This window comes from Schistocerca gregaria, chromosome 8, assembly GCF_023897955.1.
Source record: "Schistocerca gregaria isolate iqSchGreg1 chromosome 8, iqSchGreg1.2, whole genome shotgun sequence".
In the NCBI taxonomy this organism is placed as follows: Eukaryota; Metazoa; Arthropoda; class Insecta; order Orthoptera; family Acrididae; genus Schistocerca; species Schistocerca gregaria.
In genome coordinates this window covers 268617268-268638205 of record NC_064927.1, presented here as the reverse complement: position 1 = coordinate 268638205, position 20938 = coordinate 268617268, and the positions used below count along the sequence as shown (strand labels likewise).

The 20938-nt window shown below is 45.1% G+C and overlaps 1 protein-coding gene across 2 annotated transcripts in view; it reads left to right on the top strand.

Moving 5' to 3' along the window:
- Nucleotides 1–1376: 1376 nt before the first annotated feature.
- LOC126284110 (uncharacterized) overlaps nt 1377–20938 on the top strand; it is a 91533-nt gene continuing 71971 nt past the window's right edge. For both annotated transcript variants that reach the window (XM_049982770.1, XM_049982769.1), the window contains exons 1-2: nt 1377–1920; nt 6776–6887. In XM_049982770.1, the coding sequence (XP_049838727.1) occupies nt 1806–1920; nt 6776–6887 (227 nt within the window). In that variant the 5' untranslated portion in view covers nt 1377–1805. The remainder of the gene's footprint in view (nt 1921–6775; nt 6888–20938) is intronic.

The following is a 20938-nucleotide window of genomic DNA, read 5'->3' as shown; positions in this document are numbered from 1 at the left end:
GCCTCCCCTTTGAAAGCGAAAGAAAAATTTCAGCTACTAGAGTGGATTAAACCGTTACAACAATGCACAGTTTTATGCAATAATAGGTTGTTTGGATTCTTCTGTCAGCATTTCAGTTTATTTCATCGGTGAAGTCAGACGTTTCTCTTTGCGGTCTGCAAAAGTGACTTTCTTAATAGAAGAAATAATTGAAACTGTTGGAGCATAAGTGAAAACAGGTTTGATTAAGGAAACTCGAGGAACTTTCGGGGTACAAGCATCCGGACAGAGGGCTACTAGCAAAGAGAGCAATACAGAGTCTCTATAAAAACTCGCGCATCTATGAATCTGTGCATAATGTAAAAGGCAAAATTCCTTCAGTTCGCATACCAGACCTTATTTGCACACATTCACTGAAGGATTATTCAGAGCCCAAAGAAACCTACACGTAAACTGGCCCAAGAGGTAGATGTGAGTAGAAGAGTTAGCAGTGGATACTGAAAAGTCTTAATTTGAAGCCATTGTGTGGCCGTTGTGTAATAATTACGGGAGGATGACATTCGGAAACGTGTAGATTACTACACATGGCTTTTGAATAATAGCAACGATGGTTTTTGGACCCTTCCATTACATCATGAGGGATGACGCATGATTTTATCTTTCCAGTGCTGTGAATTCACAGAACACGAGGTACTGAGTAACGGAGAACCATAACATAGCGTGTCAACACTTCATGATGCAGAATTGGCTTTTTGTGTGCTATAACAGGAACGCGCACCGCTGAACCGATAGTTTTTACTCTACCTTCAACAGGGTTGCATGTATGGAAATTTTTGATACATTTTGTGGTCGGCTCATTGAGTATGAAAGACAAATTGCGTCTTCCAGCAAGATGGGGCAACATGACACACGTCCTAGATACCTCTGAACAAGTCCATGCTGTCTTCACCGAGGAGGGAACTGACAGCAAACGTCCACCATGTTCGCAGGGTCTAACGACATGCGATTTTTCTATGTGCGGACATGTCTATGAAACAAATCCATATCCAATACAGGAACTGAAAGACAACACCACCAGGGAAGTTGCCGCCATAGATATCTGAATTTTAAGACGTGCACAGCTATGTATTGGTGTTGCCGGGGGGTCACTTTCAACATTTTTTATAAATGTATTTTTCATAGTAAATAAATGGTAAGTCCATTTCAGCTCTTCGTTTCTGAAATTTCACTGAATGCAGTGAAATACTTACTCGGGCTACTTTCACCAGGTCATCCTGTACTTAGGCTTTGAGTTCCATGTAAGCTATTCGTCTATCAATGCAGACAGACGCATATAGAAGGTAGTCACGTGATGCCAGTTTCCGGTCCGCAACGTAAACGAAGACAGACGTTACTGGCGGGAGACACTCCCTACTCCCTAGTAGCAAGTTGTGACACCATGACTGGGCCTGTATTTTCAAATAATTGGAAATTTGGGCTATAATTATTAAAAAATAATGTTAATTTAAATTGTACGGTCGTGGTTATTGTACAAGACGAGTCAGTTTCATTAAAATTAACTGCTACACTGTACATGTGTAACTTTGACATTTCACACGTGTTCACTTTATCTTTGCTGCAGGTTCTGCGGAAATTCGTTTATGATGCGAGATAGCGGTGTTTTAGTTTGCTTAAGCCTTTTGAGTGTAGGCGTTGTCATTTAACCACAGTACTGTCGACTGTTAGTTTTGAACTTAGTTACGTGTTATTCGAGTAAACTGAGCGTAGAAGTGAACAGGATCATAATACTGCGTAATAATTGTCCGCAATTTCTGTTTGGTAGTACCATGCCAGTAACAACAAAGTTGAGGCAGTCTGCAAATCCTGTCGATCAGGCAACTTTGCCGATAAACGAACGAATTTTGAGAGAATGTCATAATCTATATACCGACCCTGACAAAGGTAAGATATATGGCAATCAGCTATGTCTCCTACAAAATAAATTTCTTGCATAATGTACAGAAAGGCATTTGGCCTACGAGAAGTAGCGCCAAAGTTTGAGAGCAGGAGGGTTAGTTTTTGAGTGGAAAATGAATGATGCCCTAGCTTATGCTTAAATATGATTCATTCCTAATGTTATGAATTTTTCTCCATCCAAGCTGATGACAGGTTTACGTACGCACATTTTCAGAGATAACAGAACGGTGTCGTTGATACGTCACTGACTGGTTGTATTTTACGTTGTATACATGTTTCTTTCCCTCTTAACATTTATACACCAATTCAAATAGGAAATATTTGAAGGCTCACAACTATCTCTTTAAAGTCCAGTTCATAGCTTGCCGAATGTCACAAGGAAAGACCTCCTTTTCAAACACCATTTGGATTGCGTCCCTGTAATGTCTGCGCTCTCGCCGTTATTTAACCAAAAAAATTAGTTTCTTTCCGCTGTGGAGGAATTTGAATTAAAAACTCACAATTGGTTCATTCTGGATAAAAACAACATATGTTTAAGAACTGATGGCACGTAGGCGTGTTGACCAAACACCATAAGAATGTTAGAATGATAGATTTGTAATTTAAGGAAATATATTAATAGGGCCTAATAAAGTTAGGTATGAAGACTAGAAATGAATTATCATTCACACTTTGACTGATTTCTATCTGTACCTGTGCTGCCAAAACAAAATTTGGTGAATGTGTAAGGACTAATGCAGTTGTTTCATTCTGCAGTCTGGCAGAAACACGTGATTTCTGTTCCTTGTCATCATTCTGAAGATTGGTTTGATACAGCTGCCTATGTTAATCTAGCCTATTCAAGTCTTTCCACCATGGTGTAACTATCACAACCTGCTTACTGTATTCAATCCTAGGTCTCCCTTTACTATTTTCCCCTCCTCCCTCTCTCTCATCATTTCCTTTACCAAATTAACAATTCCTCCATACCTCAGGATGCCCTAACAACTGATCCCTCCTTTTAGTCAAATTGTGGGTACAAGTTAATTCTAACATGCTCACTTGCCTAAACTTCAGCTTTTAGTGACACTGTGCACTACCTTTTGAGATATGTGAACATTCCATAAAGATTTTCTGATTCCAAGGCTTACATGGCACACACTATTGTTAAACAAAATTTTTGTTTGGGCTTTGGATTACAGTAGGACTAGGGTTTTAATACCAAAATGAAGATGCGCTACACAGCGGTACATTCAGTCTGTACAGAGCTGAGCATTCTATTACTATGATCAGTAAAATGTTTTCCCGGTCAGTGCTCCAGTAGCTAAAATTAAATGTGGAATTTTCTGTCACAATATAGTTTGCATACTTTTCATTGGGTTCCATGTTCATAAGTGTTAGCATTTTGAAATGCTGGTGTTTATTACTATTAAATGAAAACCCTCAACTTAAAACATGCCATTTTCAAAAATAAAGAAAGAGAAGAGAGAAATGTATTATTTGTTGTGTGAAATAGTTCCTGAGATAAATGGGAAGTTGGTTTAATAGAAATATTTGGTTGTGCAGCTCGCATAATAAACTTCTGTAGCCTAAGATATGCTGTTAGGGTAAAAGTGAGCAAATTATTCCTTTCATATTTAGAAACTATTATAATAGAACAGGGTTTTGTGAGGTATGTAAACTTATTTTTGTGTGCTCAGTTCATTGATGCTTCATTGAAGACTTTGAGCTACTGCCAGCCTTAGCAGACTCACAATGTTTTGTGCAAAAGTGTGGGTGTAACCATTACTGCATGCTATATGCACTGCAGTATGCAACCTAGAGACTGTTAGAATAAGGTAAATTGAAGTTTTATGGTATTGTTGGTGTGGCCACCTAATGGATAATGTCATATCTAAACAAAAGAGTGAAGAAAGTTGTATTTAGTAATTGAACCAGTATAATCCAGATACATAATTCTGACTGGGGAGAAATCACGCATGGGGCCTCCAAGGCTCTGTATTAGGTTCACTATTGTTCGTCATACATGTAAAAGATCTTCTGCCTAATGTACCGTAAGCAGAATTAGTTCTTTTTGCAGATGACACTAGCATTGTAATCTATGCCAGCATACACACAGAAACTGAAGAAGTGGTAAATTTTTTTTAAAAAAAGTAACATTGACTGGTTTTTTGTGAATGGTATAACCTTCAGTTTTTAAAAGACTCGACATATTCAGTTCTACATATCTAGGGGTACTACACCAATGAGAAGCAAAACACAGGAGGACGAAATAATAAGGTGGAAATTTCGAAATTCTGTCCTTATCGATGGAAATTTTAACTGGAAAAAGCAAATTTTGGGACACCTTAAACAACACAGTTCAGCCACATTTGCTCTTAAAATCATTTCAAATCATGGGAAGACCACAAATTAGTCATGTGACCCATTCTAGGACATTGCTCAAGTGTGGGGACCCATATGTATAACATGTGTAACAGAGGACATTGAACATATACAGAGAAGGGCAGCACAAATGATTAGAGGATTATTTGGCCTATTGGAGAGTGTTACAGTGATGCTGAAGAAACTGTACTAGCAGACTCTTGAATATAGACGTAAACTATCCCAAGAAACTGTACTAACAGTTTCAAGAACTGGCTTTAATTGATGGCTCTAGGAATATACAACAACCACCTGTGTATAGTTGACGTAGGGATTGTGAGGAAAAGATCAGAACAATTACAGTACACACAGAGGCATTCAATCAATCATTCTTCGTATGCTCCATACTAGAATGGAACGGGAAAAAACCCTAATAACTGGTACAGCGAGACATTCCATGTGGCATGCCCTTCACAGTGGTTTGCCGAGTGTGGATGTAGGTGATCAGTAAGTTGAAATATTTTACATATTTTCATTCAATAATGTCACACAGAATAACGTTCTGGGATAACTCATCTTTAATTATTGAACACCATGTATAAAATTTTCTCCTCTGTGCCGTGTACCCATGTAAAACGTTTTGGAGTAAAAACAGTTGGGAGAAATCTGGCTTATAGCTTTTCCTGATTTTTGTCAGTTACAAATAATCATAAACGTGTTATGTAATGGTTTCTCATGAAATTTTCCATAGTTGATGTCCAATATACCTACGTAACAGAGTGCAATACCAATATTAGATGAACCAATCACGAAGTTCACATGTCCTCATAATGACATGCATTAAATGTGGATCAATAATTGCTGATGGTGAAAGTAGACATTGAAGCAAGCTACTGATCAATTTGTCACCACAACCAAGACTTTTCCTTGCCTCCATTCTCTCCCCTCCCCTCCCCCCTCTCTCTCTCTCTCTCTCTCTCTCTCTCTCTCTCTCTCTCTCTCTCTCTCTCTCTCTGTCTCTCACACACACACACACCTACCTCTACCTGCCATAGTTGTTAGCACACTGGATTCACATTCTGGAGAGGAGACAGCTCAAATCCATGTCCAGCCATCCAGGTTTAGATTTTCCCTTATTTCCTTTAAATTGCTCCTGCACATGCTGGGATGATGCCTTTTAAAGGCATTGCCAATTTCTGTCTCCACCCTCAAAACATTCCGATCTATTTAGCCGTAATTTTTCCTCCTGCTGTCATCAGGGCTTAAGACTATCATGATGCCTGGAAATTAGGAACATTCTACCCACAATCCTTCCCACTCTTGCAAAAGTGGTATTCTGCTGCGCACCCAGCTTACACGACATCCTGGTCATCCCTATACCACTCAGCATTGTTTGCAAAGGTGTAATATCCCTGTGGAAGACAAAGGCGGAAGACGTGCCTACTCTTAATGTAGCACTGTCATAGGCTTGTCCTGTTAAGAGCCCTGTCCACCAGTGAATTCAGCCATGTCATATACCAGCTCTGCTACAATTTCTGCATAGCGTTTGATGTCAGCATTGACCAGTAACCAGCTGCCCACCAAAATGAATGGACACTGCCAAACTGCATGAGAGCAGTGTTGACCACCCAGTGGCAGAGCACACAGCTGAGCACAACATGCTCAAGGCCATTGTTTGCTTCACAACCCGTATGTCTGTAAACCACCTCTACCCGGCGGCCCCTCAAGCATCAGCTTTTATGAACTATTTCGAAGGAAAACTATGCCGACGGAATGATAGAAGCTATTCTTGCAACGCATCTGCCATTCCTGTAATCGTCCTGCCTTCCATCTCTGGTAACCCACTGCAACCACATGTTTGATCTGACAGTCTCCCTTTCCTCTGTCCTATCACCACCACCCAATCAATACCTGCTTGTTGTCATTATCATACACTACATGAACTCACGAGCTCCAGGGCCCATGTGTAGTCCTCTCCTGGCCCATGGACGTGCAGCCTCTCCATCCCACATTCCTGTCCCGAGCACCTGCTGCCTCTCTGAGATGTTAGCTACCCGCCTCCAATCCCTCTTCCTACTTCCAACCTCTTTGTCCCTCTTCATTTCGGTCTTTAAAAGATTGGTCCAAAAGCTAACAAAGTTTTCATTCTTTTTTATGTGTCTGTCAACAATTCGAAACAATTGATTGTTACTTTGATCCTATTCGAGGCATGGCTCAAAAACATTTAGTTTGGATATTCTACACGGTTGTTGTTTATTTATATAATTTTATTTATCTGTAGAAAGTTTAGTGCATTTGGAACACCTATTTCTGTGATTTTCTTTGCATCCATTATTAGTAAATGACTCATTTCCTTCACACTTTTAACTAATTCATGAAGAGCATTGTTACACTGCTGATAGATTATTAACAGCAGCAGTAAATATTACTGTAATTGAGATGTGTGTGCATGAAAAAACATTGTGTGTTAAAGAATTATTTATTTCTGTTGTTGCAGGATTAATTAAAATAGCAGAGCAGTTTGGTCTAAAATTATTAGCTCCAAGAAAAAAAATTATTGTCCTTTTAATAGGAAATCATTCAGCAGGAAAATCATCCTTCATAAATTGGTGTGTTACATTTAGTTCTGCATGCACAACTTTCTTTTCATTCATTAGATATGCTATCATTTTATTTATGTCTTGTCTATATGTTTGTGTAGTTGTAGAGTTTATTGTTCATAAATAGAAAGCCTCTTACTGTTTGCTGTCTTTCTTATTTGCATATAGTTACTACACCTTTTTCTGCACATTGCTTGGTATTCGGTGGCAGGATTAATGAAATTCATTTACTGAAAGTATGTTGCTGGAAGAACTAAAATGCCTGTCATCTGTTTGATGGATGCTAAGTGGAACCTCTGTTTTATTGAAATCAGCTGCACAGTCATCTACGTAACAGGTCACTCTCTATTTGTGAGTGATGTTTAACATTTATTGTTGAAAGATATATTCCTTAAGGACTTTTATTATGAATAATTGTTAATGCAATGCAATTTTGATTTTATAACACATTTTGCATATGTTTATAAAGCGACACAGGTTTATTTGATGTAATTGCCTTCCATTTTAAGTATTAACACCATTATTCTAATACACTTTCTTATCATATAGATGGTAGTGTTACTTAATGTAGTATAGTTGCTGGCATAGCTTTCAGAATTAAAGTTTATATGGTACTTGTTTTATTGCTGAGCAGAAGCAGTCATCTCTGACAGTGTGTCTATGATATGTTAGATTTTGCTGAAGACTGTTAACTTGATAATTGACAACGAAATATGCTAGGCATCATTCAAAGCCAACAGAAGTTACATCTGCAGTTACAGCTTGCCAGAACATGTTTCCATTGCTGGGTTTGATGAATGTTAATTGATTGTGGTTCATCCGGCATTAAGACATAGAGGAGTTTTTTTAATTAAACCTTTCATAAATAGTAATTAAAAAGAGGGAGTGAAAGATAGAAGTGGGTGACACATTGGTAAGATAATGGACTTGACTCTGAGAAGGTTGCAGCTCAAATCCTCATCTGGTCATTCCAGTTAAGTTTCATGATTTCCCTAACTTGCTTAAGATGACAGCCAGGACAGTTCCTTGAAAGAGCATAGTCAATTTGTGAACAGTTTGAGTTCAAACAGCAAGGAGCCTAATCTGCACTACAACCTCATGAAGACAACCCGGGGTCATTTTATGTCAAGAGACATAGCGTCTCGGCTATATCATCTTCAGTTTTGTTGTGATTGTACAGTGTATACCTACTATCACTGAATATTAATGTATAAGTTGATACAGAACAAGATACTAGTTTCTTCTCACAGAGTGAAATTGACAATAAACATTTGTGCAGAGTTCTGTTTGATACAACTATCGCACTGCTGGCTCTGTAGAGAGAAAGCTGCCACCTTCAGTGATGATTGCTGACTGGGCTGAGCAGTACTATGTTCAGATAAATCAAGCATGCTGATGCAGTGGTGTATGGAAATTCTTCTGGTCGTGTGTATGCCAACTCGGCTCATACGTTGGTGCGTCTGGCAGTGACAATGTTTACTTGGGTTTCATCACGAGGTACCAACCTTGCTTGGCACCTCATTCTTCTGACTACACCACATACGGGATGTGTTAAGGGACCTACATGAACTTCTGCGAAGTCTTAGCTTCATTAGTAACTTGGTGTAGGTAAAGTAGTCACACTACAAGATGCCTACTGTCAGTAAAGTGAGGAACAAGAGAAGAGGAATGTGCCCTGTACAGATGTGCAAGACGAGTAGCACAGTCCTGGCTCAGCTGTCTCAATGTTAGCATGGTAAGTGGGTCAGTGTTGGTGATTTAGGCTGTAGTGTCCATACCTCCTGACATGCCTCCCCCTGCGGGTTCGGGGGTACGAATAGGCCCGCGGTATTCCTGCCTGTCGTAAGAGGCGACTAAAAGGAGTCTTCAAAGTTTCGGCCTTATGTGATGGTCCCCACTTGGGTTTGACCTGCCATTTTCAAAATTTCCGTTGTTAGTGCGTGCCATTTGGGGAAGGACGCCTTACGTGGTGTTTTTCTATTGGTCCATCGTGCACCTCCATATTGCATGCTATCTATTGTCGTGTGGAGGGATTTACACCCCATGTCTTCTGGGTTGCCTCCTCGTCTTGTGCGCAATCCCCTTCTTAGCGCCCACGGCAATTGTGGACCCTTTCAACACCTAAAATCCAGCACGGTAGCCAGTCCGTTGTGGTGGGGTCGTCATGTACCCTCTTGGTGGTAGCCCCCTGACCACGCAGGGATCGCACTACAGATGCCAGAGCTGTTTCCTCCCCATGCATGCCAAGGAGTATGTGCCCATCTTGTCTGGGGCACGGGGACTCCGGGCAATGGGATATCGGCCAGGTACCCGTTACTTTGGCTGGGTGGCGCCCTTGGGGAGAGCCCTCGTTCGGAGTAGGTGGCATCTGGGCGGATGTGGCGCAATGAAGCGCAATAAATCTCAGCAAGCTGGTGGTCGCACTGCCACCAGCGTCTCTAAGCGAGGCAAAATTGAATTCGATGCTGCACAATATGATCCTCAGTCGTTCCCCTCGTTGGCTGCGCCATGGGAGGGACGCAGATCTAGTGCCAAGCAGGAGCCTTATGTACCACAATACCTTGTCTGCAGCAGAAGTGATGGTGACTCCTTTCTTTTGACAAAGCCTATGTTTTTTGTGGAACACCTGGAGGATAAGTTTGGGGAAGTGGCGGGTTTGTCTAAAATGAGGAATGGGTCCATCCTCCTCAAGACAGCCTCCCCAGCCCAGTCACGGGCGTTGCTCTTGTGTGATAAGCTGGGAGACGTCCCTGTTACCGTCACTCCCCACAGTAGCTTAAATATGGTCCAGGGGATTATTTACCATCGCGACCTCTTGTTACAGTCCGATGACGAGCTGAGAGCTGACTTGGAACGACGTGGTGTGCATTTTGTCCGTCGTGTGCACAGAGGACCCAAGACCAACAGGGTGGCCACCGGTGCCTTTATCTTGGCCTTCGAGGGTGCTGTATTGCCTGAGAAGGTCAAGGTAATGGTTTACCGTTGTGACGTCAAGCCATACGTCCCTCCCCCGATGCGGTGCTTCCAGTGCTGGAAGTTTGGGCATATGTCCTCCCGTTGCCCATCCAGTGCCACATGTCGAGATTGCGGACGCCCCTCCCATCCCGATTCTCCATGTGCGCCTCCGCCTGTCTGTGTCAACTGTGGGGAACACCACTCTCCATGCTCGCCGGACTGCCCCGTTCTTCATAAGGAGCGGAAGATTATGGAATTTAAGACCCTGGACCGGCTTACTTATCGCGAGGCAAAACTGAAATTTGAAAGGTTGCATCCTGTCCCTCTTCAAACTTCTTATGCTGCAGCTACGTTATCGTCGCCCTCGCGGGCGGCAGTTGTCGCCTCCTCTGTGCCGCCTTCAGTTGGCCCTCGGGGCCGTCCATCTCTGTCTGCCCCCCTTGTGTCTGGGGGCAAGCCTTCCTCTGTTGCCCCCTTAGCAGTTGGGGGCAAACCCCCTTCTGTCACTCCCCCCGCACATGCTTCAGGAGTGACATCTGCTCCAAAACCAGGGGGCTCGATACCTCCCCCTCCCCCTTCTCTGCCGGCGTCGTCTCTGCCGGCTCCTCTCTCGCGGAAGGGGTCCCTCGGGGCCCTCCCTTCTTCCGGTTCTTCTGCTACCCCGCCGGATGTCAGCCAGTGGCTGAAGGTTCATCCACCTGCTGGTCGTAGGGCTTCTGCGTCGTCGTCAGCCTCCGACGCTCCTTTAGAGAAACTCTCCCAGCCCTCTAAGCCAAAGGACAGACGCGAGAAGAAGGACCGGAACGTGTCCAAGAAGAAGGACGCTCCGGCAGTTTCAGTACCGCCTGCTGTCAATAGCTCTGGCTCTGGGGATGCGGTGGAGATCCTCGCCTCTGCCGCGGATCTCGCCCTCACGGAACCCTCGGGGACCTCTCCTATGGACACAGCTGACTCTCGCTCGGTGGCGGCCGTTGACTCTGCGGCGCCGTCTGTCTCTTAGTGGACTTAACGCCCTCCCAGTCCCTTCCTGCTTCCATTCTCCAGTGGAATTGCGGCGGTTATTTCCGCCACCTGCCTGAGCTCCGGATGCTTTTGAGTGTTTCCCCTGTTCTGTGCATTGCTCTTCAGGAAACTTGGTTTCCAGCAATGCGGACCCCTGCCCTTCGCGGTTATCGGGGATACTATAAGAACCGCGCTGACTGTCAACGAGCTTCAGGTGGAGTTTGCCTCTTTGTTCACCACTCTGTCTGTAGCTCACCAGTACCCCTTCTGACGCCTTTAGAGGCAGTCGCTGTCAGGATTGAGCTCTCGCCGGCTATTACTGTTTGCTCTGTTTACATTCCTCCGTATGGGCAACTCCCCCGACATGTCTTGGCTGCGCTGCTGGCTCAACTCCCGCCGCCATTGCTGCTTCTGGGCGATTTCAATGCCCACAACCCTCTATGGGGTGGGACTGTCTCCGATGACCGTGGTCGCGCTGTGGAGCATGTGTTGGCTCAGCTCGACCTTAGCCTCTTGAACACCGGTGCTCCCACGCATTTCAGTGTGGCCCATGGCTCGTTCTCGGCCATCGATCTCTCTCTTTGCAGCCCCGGACTTCTCCCATCCCTTCACTGGAGAGTGCATCCTGACCTGTGTGGTAGTGACCATTTTCCCATCTATTTGTCACTGCCCCAGTGTCATTCTTCTGGGCGCCTGCCCCGCTGGGCTCTCAACAGGGCTGACTGGCCGGCTTTTACTTCCGCTGCCACCATTACTTCTCTCCCACAGGGTGACATTGACGAGGTGGTCCGTGTCTTGACCTCGTCAATTATTTCTGCGGCCGAGATTGCCATCCCTCGCTCTTCTGGACTCCCTCGGAGGAAGTCTGTCCCCTGGTGGTCGCCGGAGATTGCTGAGGCTATTCGCGACCGTAGGCGGGCTCTCCAGCGTCATAAGCGGCACCCGTCTCTGGAGACCCTCATCGCCTTTAAGAAGCTCCGTGCCTTGGCCCGTCGTCTTATTGCACGGCGTAAGCAGGAATGCTGGGAGAGGTACATTTCATCCTTGGGCTCCCGTGTCTCCCCGTCGCTCGTGTGGTCCCGCATCCGGCGGATTTATGGATACCAGACCCCTATGGGTGTCCCTGGAATCTCCCTGGACGGCGCTGTCTGCACGGACGCCGCCACCATTGCTGACCACCTTGCCACGCACTTTGCTACGAGCTCTGCGACTGCAACTTACCCTCCTGCCTTTCGCTCTCTAAAGGAGCGCGCCGAGCGGACGCCGTTATCGTTCCACACACGTCGTTCTGAAAAATACAATGCTCCTTTCAGCGAGAGGGAATTCCTCGCTGCCCTCGCCAATTGCCCTGATACAGCGCCAGGACCGGACTGCATCCACGCGCAGATGCTGAAGCATCTCTCCAGGGACTGCCAGAGACACATCCTCACCATCTTTAACCGCATTTGGAGCGAGGGCGTGTTCCCGTCGCAATGGCGAGAGGGTGTTATCGTTCCCATCTTGAAGCCCGGTGCGGACCCTCTGGCGGTGGACGGCTATCGCCCCATTACACTAACCAACGTTTTGTGCAAATTGCTCGAACGTATGGTGGGGCGGCGTTTGTGTTGGGTCCTTGAGTCGCGCGGTCTCCTCGCTCCATCCCAGGGTGGCTTCCGTCAGGGCCGGTCTGCTATCCGTACGGCCTTTTCCCGCCGTCAGCATCTCGTTGCTGTATTTTTTGATCTGCGGAAGGCATATGACACAACATGGAGGCATCACATCCTTGCTACGTTGCGCGAGTGGGGTCTTCGTGGTCAGCTTCCAGCTTTTCTTCAAAACTTTTTATTGCGCCGCTCTTTCCGGGTGCAAGTCGGTGCCGCCTCTAGTTCATCTTATATACAGGAAAATGGGGTCCCGCAGGGCTCGGTGTTGAGCGTTTCCTTATTTCTAGTGGCCATTAATGGTCTGGCTGCAGCTGTGGGGTCGTCGGTGTCTCCTTCTTTGTATGCCGACGACTTCTGCATCTCATTTAGCTCAACGACTACGGGAGTCGCCGAACGCAGGCTGCAAGCAGCCGTTCGCAAGGCGGCATCATGGGCTCTGACTCATGGATTTCAGTTCTCTGCGGCCAAGACTCGAGTTATGCACTTCTGCAGGCGTCGGACGGTCCACCCTCATCCGGAACTTTACCTCGACGGTCACCTACTTGAAGTGGTGGACACTAGCCGCTTCTTAGGACTCGTCTTTGATGCCCGGCTCACATGGGTTCCTCATATTACTCAGCTGAAGCAAAAGTGCTGGCAGCACCTCAACGCCCTCCGCTGCCTGAGCCATGCGTCTTGGGGTGCAGATCGTAGCACGCTGTTGCGATTATACAGAGCCCTTGTGCAGTCCAGGCTTGATTATGGGAGCCTGGCCTATGGGTCTGCATCGCCCTCAGTGTTGACGTTGTTGGACCCCATACACCACTGTGGGGTTCGGCTTGCAACTGGTGCTTTCCGTACGAGCCCCGTGGATAGTCTGCTGGTGGAGGCCGGGGTTCCCCCGCTGCGGATTCGCCGCCACCGACTGCTCGCCGACTATGCTGTCCATGTGCATTGCTCACCGGGCCATCCCAATCATCGCCTGCTTTTCCCTGCCAGGGTCCTCCCTCTGCCCGACCGGCGACCTAGGTCTGGGCTTTCCATTGCTGTCCGTGTCCAGTCCCTGCTGTCGGAACTGGGGTCGTTCCCTCTTCTGCCGCCCTTCCGGGCCTGTGCACCCACGCCTCCCTGGTGTATGACCCGTCCGTCCGTCCGCCTGGACTTGGCACGGGAACCCAAGGACTCGGTTCCGCATGTGGCCCTCCGTCACCGTTTTCTTGCGCTCGTCGCCTCGTTTTCAGGCTGTGAGCCTGTCTACACTGATGGTTCCCTGGTGGATGGTCGTCCTGCCTACGCTTTTGCCCACGCTGCCCATGTTGAACAGCGCTCCTTGCCGGCTGGCTGCAGTATTTTTACTGCAGAGCTGGTGGCCATATTGCGCGCTCTTGAGCATATGCGTTCCTGCTCAGGTACGTCCATCGTCATCTGCAGTGACTCCCTGAGCAGCCTCCAGGCTATCGACCGCTGCTATACCTCTTGTCCTCTGGTATCCTTTATTCAGGAGTCTGTTTTTGCCATTACCCGCTCTGGTCGTTCGGTGGTCTTTGTTTGGACGCCAGGTCACGTTGGCATCCCGGGGAATGAACGTGTCGACAGGCTGGCCAAAGGGGCGGTCGACGCCCCCACTTTGGCGATCGGCCTCCCGGCTCGTGATTTGCAGCTGGCGTTGTGCCGTAAGGTGCTTCAGATGTGGCGTGACGAGTGGCGTAGCCTGACTTCTCCGAATAAACTGCGGGCTGTCAAGGAGACGACCGATGTGTGGCAGTCCTCCCTGCGGGCTTCTCGCAGGGACTCTGTCATCCTGTGTCGGCTCCGCATCGGCCATACCTACCTGACGCACGGACATCTTTTGCGTCAGGAGGATCCCCCCCTGTGTCAGTGTGGGTCCCGGTTGACGGTCGCCCACATTTTGTTGGAGTGTCCCCGCCTGCGCATCCTCCGGCAGACTTTTAATCTCCCGGGCACGTTGCCTTTGGTTTTATGCGACGATGCCTCCATGGCTGACGACGTTTTAAATTTTATCCGTGGTAGTCCTTTTTATGGTTCCATTTAGGGGGGACCTGTCCCTTTCCCTTTCTGTGTATCTTGTCCTCGAGTGTCTCATTGGTTCCAGATTTTAAAGTGTGTATTCGGATGGTTGACTCTTTCCCAATTTTTGTACCCATGGTCAGTCAACCAGTCTCCGACCCTCTTATTTTCTTCCGTTTCTTTCTGTCCAGTGTTCGTCTGTACTCTTCTTGTCTCTAGTGTTCGCTGACACACTGGTGTTCTTTCAGTGACTGGGGGGAGGGGCGTCTCCTCCCCCCTTGGGGTTTTACCTGTTCCGTAAATTTTGTTTCGCTGGTTTTTTTGGAATGGGGGACTGATGACCTTAGCTGTTTAGTCCCCCTTAAACATCCCAACAACAACAACATCCTGACATGCCTAAAAGTTGTTTCATCTTCTCCTGGCACAGTGATAGTACTAGAGCTGGTATCACTGAGCCCTCACTCTTCAGAATGAGGATTGTGCAGGATCCTAAAGTTTGACAAGCCATTGTTCACTGGAGTGTAACACACTCTTAAAGTGTCATAATTTGTTGTTTGTAGTCTGTCTGCCTCTCAGTAAATTAGTGACTTGTGAATGTTCTTACAAATGTAATCACAGTATTATCAGCCCAGAAATACAAAATGTACAGTGACACCACAAATTTTATAATCAACTATGCTACTGGAAAATCTCTGTAAGTCTATCAGAAACACACATTTTGATTTTGGTGTCCTTTCTGTGAAAGTATCAAAATGTGATTAATGTAATGGCCAATAATTTTTCTGTCGCCCATTTCTGTACAAAAAGTATGTCTGAAGAGGTTGCCTTATTTTGTAAAAGTCAACTCATGCACACTGTGAATGGCAGGTTGCCCTGATTCATTCGTAACGAGTTATTTAAAGGATGCTCTCCGGAAGCACTGCAAGCTGCTATAAGTCCATATTCCAAAGCAAAAGCCTGTCTGCACCATATCAAACTACCGCTTATGCCAAACAGAGACCACAACCTAAACACCGTAGCACACTCACCATGCTGTCCACAGATAGCATTAGGCCTACATTTGGTTCAGACATTCCCTGGACTAGCTTATATGCTGGATTCTAGCCTCAGAGGGCACTCGTGATGACTATTGCCCTCTGCATAGTGGTGCAGCAGTGGTCACCAGTAAAGTTCCACTAGCTATTCATTTCCCATAACAACATCAGGTGGTTTCACCTGCCCCCCCCCCCCCTTCCTAGTAGTGACCACTGGGGATGAAAGGCTGAGGCACAGTGAGGCTTGCTGGAAAGTGTAGCTGCTGCCATGGGGCCAGAGAGGTCCACCAGCATGGAGAAACGAGTGGCTACTGACCAGGACGAATTTGGTGGTGCCACCAAAGTTCATGGGCAGGGGCCACGGTATATGTCATGGACTGGTGGAAGGATATCATTTCATGGATCCAGATTGGATCGCATCTGAACATCAATGGTCCTCACTTGGGCCACCCACCTGGAAGGACGAGGCCACAATAACGTGCAGTGGTGGTAGATGCATCACGTCACAGTGGGTATGGTGAAGGTGGCTATGAAGCTGCTCTTCGATCGGTGCGGCCTTCAGTCGGGGTGGCTTTGTACGTTTGTAGAACACAACAGAGGTCATTAAGAGCAATTGTCGGGTGTCATTCCCTTGTGGGTTGTAAACGATATATAATCTATATATATCAAGTAATTGGCTGCGAGGTTGAACTCCAAATATGTCGAAGCCAATTGATGACGTAATACTTGTGCTGGTTGTATTTTAGACCTTTTGCTGCCAGCCTTTAGAGCAAGAACTTGAGTTTATGGAGGTGGTCCTCTGGAGTTTCACTTGTAAACAGTATATCATGAAGGTATGCAGCACAGTGTATAGTATCTTGTAGTACTTGATCCCTAAAACTCTGGAATATTGCAGGAGCTGGAGAGGTTTTGAAAGATAACAGATTACAACAGGAGAGACCATATGATGTATTGATCCCTGGGTAAGCTTGTGATGGAATTCAAAGGAATTTCAACAAAATGCTTCCGAGAGGTCAATTTTTCTGAATAAGGTGCCCTGGCCTAACTTTGCAAAAACTGTGTCGTGGGTCAGTAGTTTCCAATTCAGCTTGTATGTTTATCATTATATTAAAATCACCACAAAGTCTTCATGTTCCATTGGGTTTATGTCCTGTTACTAGTGGAGTGGCCCATTGATCATGGAGAATAGGCATTAACAAATATTCATTAGCGAGTCTGTTTCTATATGTTTTATGGGTGTTTTAGAGTCAGGGGCACTGGATGAGCTTTAAAAAAGTGCAGGGCAGCCATCTCCTTATGAGTGATGTGAACTTGGAAATTAGTTGCATTCTCTGACGTGGATGAAAAAATTTGAGCAGAACTAACTTTAGCCTTTAAGGCAGTGTACGGTCCTCCTGATTGCATAGTGTATACTGTTTCGTGAGCTTTAAATCCAAAAAGTTTGTGAGTAACAATGCAAATTTTTCTGACAAGGGTGTGTAATGTCTCTGTAGGCCTGAATATTTGTCTTGGCTGCTTGCAAAGGCATTGGCCCTAAACTTAAGTGTATTATCTTTGCAAGGTCACAGAAGCACTGGTGTCAAAGAGAAACTTCACCAAGTGTTTGCATATGTTTGATTTAAGTCGTTTGCTGAGTTGCATTACTAGAAGTCTGCACATAGGTAGATTTGTCACTAATTGGGTTCACTTCCACAGTGTATTTGCATCATAACTGCTACAACATACTTCTTGCAAGTGTCCATTTTTGCTGCAACTGTGACATGTTGTGTGCCAATAGAGGCACACGCTGTGTTTGTGGTAACAAGCAGTATTTACAGTTGGACAAGATGATGATGATGATGATGATGATGATGATGCTGGCATGACCCGTTGCTGTGGATGTAGTTGTTTATGGGGTCATCTGGGCTGGAGAAGTGGTGTCCTGCACAATGGCCATGGCATTTTCATCCATCATAAACTCTGGGCTTTTGTGTGCAGTTTCATAGGCTTGAACCATTCACATTGTTTCCATCTGAGAGTTATCTGATTTCTCCAATGTATGGTTCCTCACTTCAGAGTTAGGGTCAAGACACACATTAATGTCTCTGATTAGTGTGTCTGTGTAATACTGCCCACACAGAGATTTAATGTTGCAATTCTATTTAATCAAGTCAGAAGCTCAATCTGCATAAGATTGGTTGTATCCCTTTTCGGGGTGCCAAAATTCTAACTCTGTTGTAACAACATGTTTCTGCATTCTAAAACATTCTTTCAATAAAGAAAATACTTCAGGCAGATCAAGTTCTGTTGGATTCATGAACAGTTCTAGTTTGAGCATTAGATTATACAGTTCCACAATTTCCTGGCAAGAGTATTGCCATTTGTCTTTCAGTGGTGGAAGGTTGGAAGGCCATAAAATATAACTGCAGTCTTCGGCGTTGTGTGTGTCACTCTTCACTTTGTTCATTGAATGATGGAAAAGCCATAAACATGGGTGCCACAGAAGAAACGCCTGTTACACTCACTAATGCTTGCATTGCCATCAGCTTGTGGTTACCCTGTGCGGTTTGCGTTAGTAATTGTTGTGTTTCCTCCATGGTTGAAAAAACTACTCTTACCTAATTACAAAAACATTCAAAGTTGGACTTGTACATGTTACAGGTCTCGAATTCGGGCCACTTTTGTAAAAATAATAATAATAATAATAATAATAATAATAATAATAATAATAATATCTACACACACAGCCAATGGGGGCTCGCTGCGATTCGTGTGCAACTAGGGATACGTACAGGATGTGCCTCAGAAACAGTCTAAGCTATCTTAACTCCTTATTCCGTAAGAAAATCCTGTCTAGACTGTATCAAAGTTCTGCCTATCACAAATAGGGTCCAAAGTATAAACACTGTAGCGGAAGTGATAGCACACTTACCGCATACTCCACCAATTGCATCATAATTGACTCAGACTGCCCCTGGCTACTGACACGGATTCATCAGAGAGCATTCCTTACGACAGCCTTCTTCTGGGTAGTGGTGTCACAGTGATCAACAGTAATGTTACACCAGTGGCAGACAATAATGTTGCACTAGCTGTTCAGTTCCCATAGAGACATCAGGTGGTATATGTTGAATATTGTAATGAAGTACATGAAACAATGAATTCAGCATTGCTGACCGGAGTTGTTGGGACTTGAGATTCGTTGTAATTATGTCAACAATGAATTTTTGATATGGCGGTGCAATATCAATTAAACCCTTGCAGCTTTGAAAATGTTAATTATTTTGTATTTCATTTAACTATGTGCAAAGTTTGTAAAAGTCTAAAATAATTTTCTTCAGATGTGAATAACTGCTTAATCGATGCAGTAGTTAATGTTTAGGTTAAGATATGCCTTCATCCTGAAGCTGTGCACTTACACGTGTATAATTTTACGTAAAGATCACATAAAACATTCATACAGTATCCAATCGTTTTGGAAATAACTAATAAGCTACATTGTATAATGATATCTGCACTACTGTATAAAGACAAGGCATGGTTTAAAGTTATTACCAAAAATCTTGATAAGTTCTTGAGTGATTTACACCAGATTTTTACACAATGCTCTAATAAACATTCGGATGGACTAGGCTCCATAGTTTTATAAAACACAATTTACAGATTTTTTGTTAAATCTGGCTGCCAGAAAGAAAATGTTGTGCTCTGAAAACATGTGGTTTCCTCTTCCTCCTCAGTCAGTATTAAGAGCCAAGAGGAATGCTGTAGTTATGACTTATTGATTTATGATTAGAATACTGCTGTGGAACCTGAATTATCCAAAAGAGATTGAAACGATGAGAAATACTGCAATTGAAGCCACTGTTCTCACAGATCCAGCAGCTGGAGATGTCCCCTCTGTACCCCTTAGACTCCATACCCCTTAGATTAATGTCTGTAACAGATTTACCCATTCACCCCTCAGGGGCTCAGCATTCGTTTGTTGAGTACGGACTTGGCAACCCTGGTGTTCCTGAGCTGCAGACGGGTATGCGCTGCCAACCCTCTGTCATTGTAAACACTGGGCACGATTCAGTGACCAAAGTGCAGCGCATTGGTGGAATGTTGTGTCTTATGGATACCAGAGGTCTTGGCTTCACTGTCTGGACTGTGAGGAAGGTACACACCTCTATAAAAAACCTCTCAACCTCTAGGTGTGCTACGTGCTGATGAGGTGACCGTCTCTAGTGGGCAAACTCTGGGGCACCTGCCGCCGCCCCCCCCCCCCCCTCGCCCCCAATTGTATAAGGCTTGCTCAGGCATGCAGGACTCTGCCTGGGTTGACAGTTGTTTCCCTAGCGTCTCGTGGGATCTCTATAGAACGGTCTCATTAAACTACTACTACTACTACTACTACTACTACTACTACTACTACTGACGGGGCGGGTGTCCCGTCAGGTAGTACCTACACCCATTTCTCAGAGAGCTCATTTGGTCAGTCTTTCTGAAAAGAAGTCTCAGAATCATAGTAACAGGGCATTAGTGTGCCGTAACACTTTCATTGTAGTCAAGCGAACAGAGGGAACCTTTGAGAAGGTCTCCCTTCTCTATATTCACAAGGGACTGGAAGATATTGTTAGGTCTCAAAAAAAGTGTCAAACAACCTCGTAATGGAACACTTCTAGTTGAAACTGCTAATTCAAACCAAATATCTAAGCTTCTGGGATGTAAGGCCTTAGGTGACTACCCAGGTGAGGCTGAGCGGCATAACACCTTTAACTGTAATAAGAGCGTGGTTACCTGCTCCAATATAATGGATGTGGGCACCGCAGAGTTATGTGAAGAATGGAAAAATATGGGCGTCATGGAAGTACAGACCTATATGAGGAGAGCCAATGGCAAATTGGAAAAATTGGCAACACTTGTTCTAACTTTTAGTACTCAAGCATTACCTGAACGTATCCTTGCAGGCTATACCTATCTTAAGGTTCGCCTGTTTATTCCGAACTCAGTGCAATGTTACAAATGTCAAAGATTTGGCTATGCCATTATGGGATGTAATAGGAAGGCTACATGTGGCAGTTGTGGAGGGCTCAGCTCACAAATCAGGCAATTCTTGTACCCTTCTTCCAAAATGTATAAACTGCTCTGGGGATCACCCAGTGTGGGGCAGAAAGTGTGAGGATTACCACAAGGAAAGGAAAATTCAGGAATTGAAAGTCAAGAGATGCATACACCTTGGTGAAGCTAAAAAAACTTTTAAAGCTATGCTACTCTCAGGTTTTGCTACTTCTTTTGTATCAGCCCTTAAGATGCCAATCACTAAGTGTGATGCCTCCACACAAACTCGGACCACAGATTAGAGTATGAACACATGCACTTGTCGCTGTACCTATGGGGCAAACATTCCACTTGAAACTGAGGTCGTTTGGAAGCTGTCAGCAATAGGCTTGCCACCTAA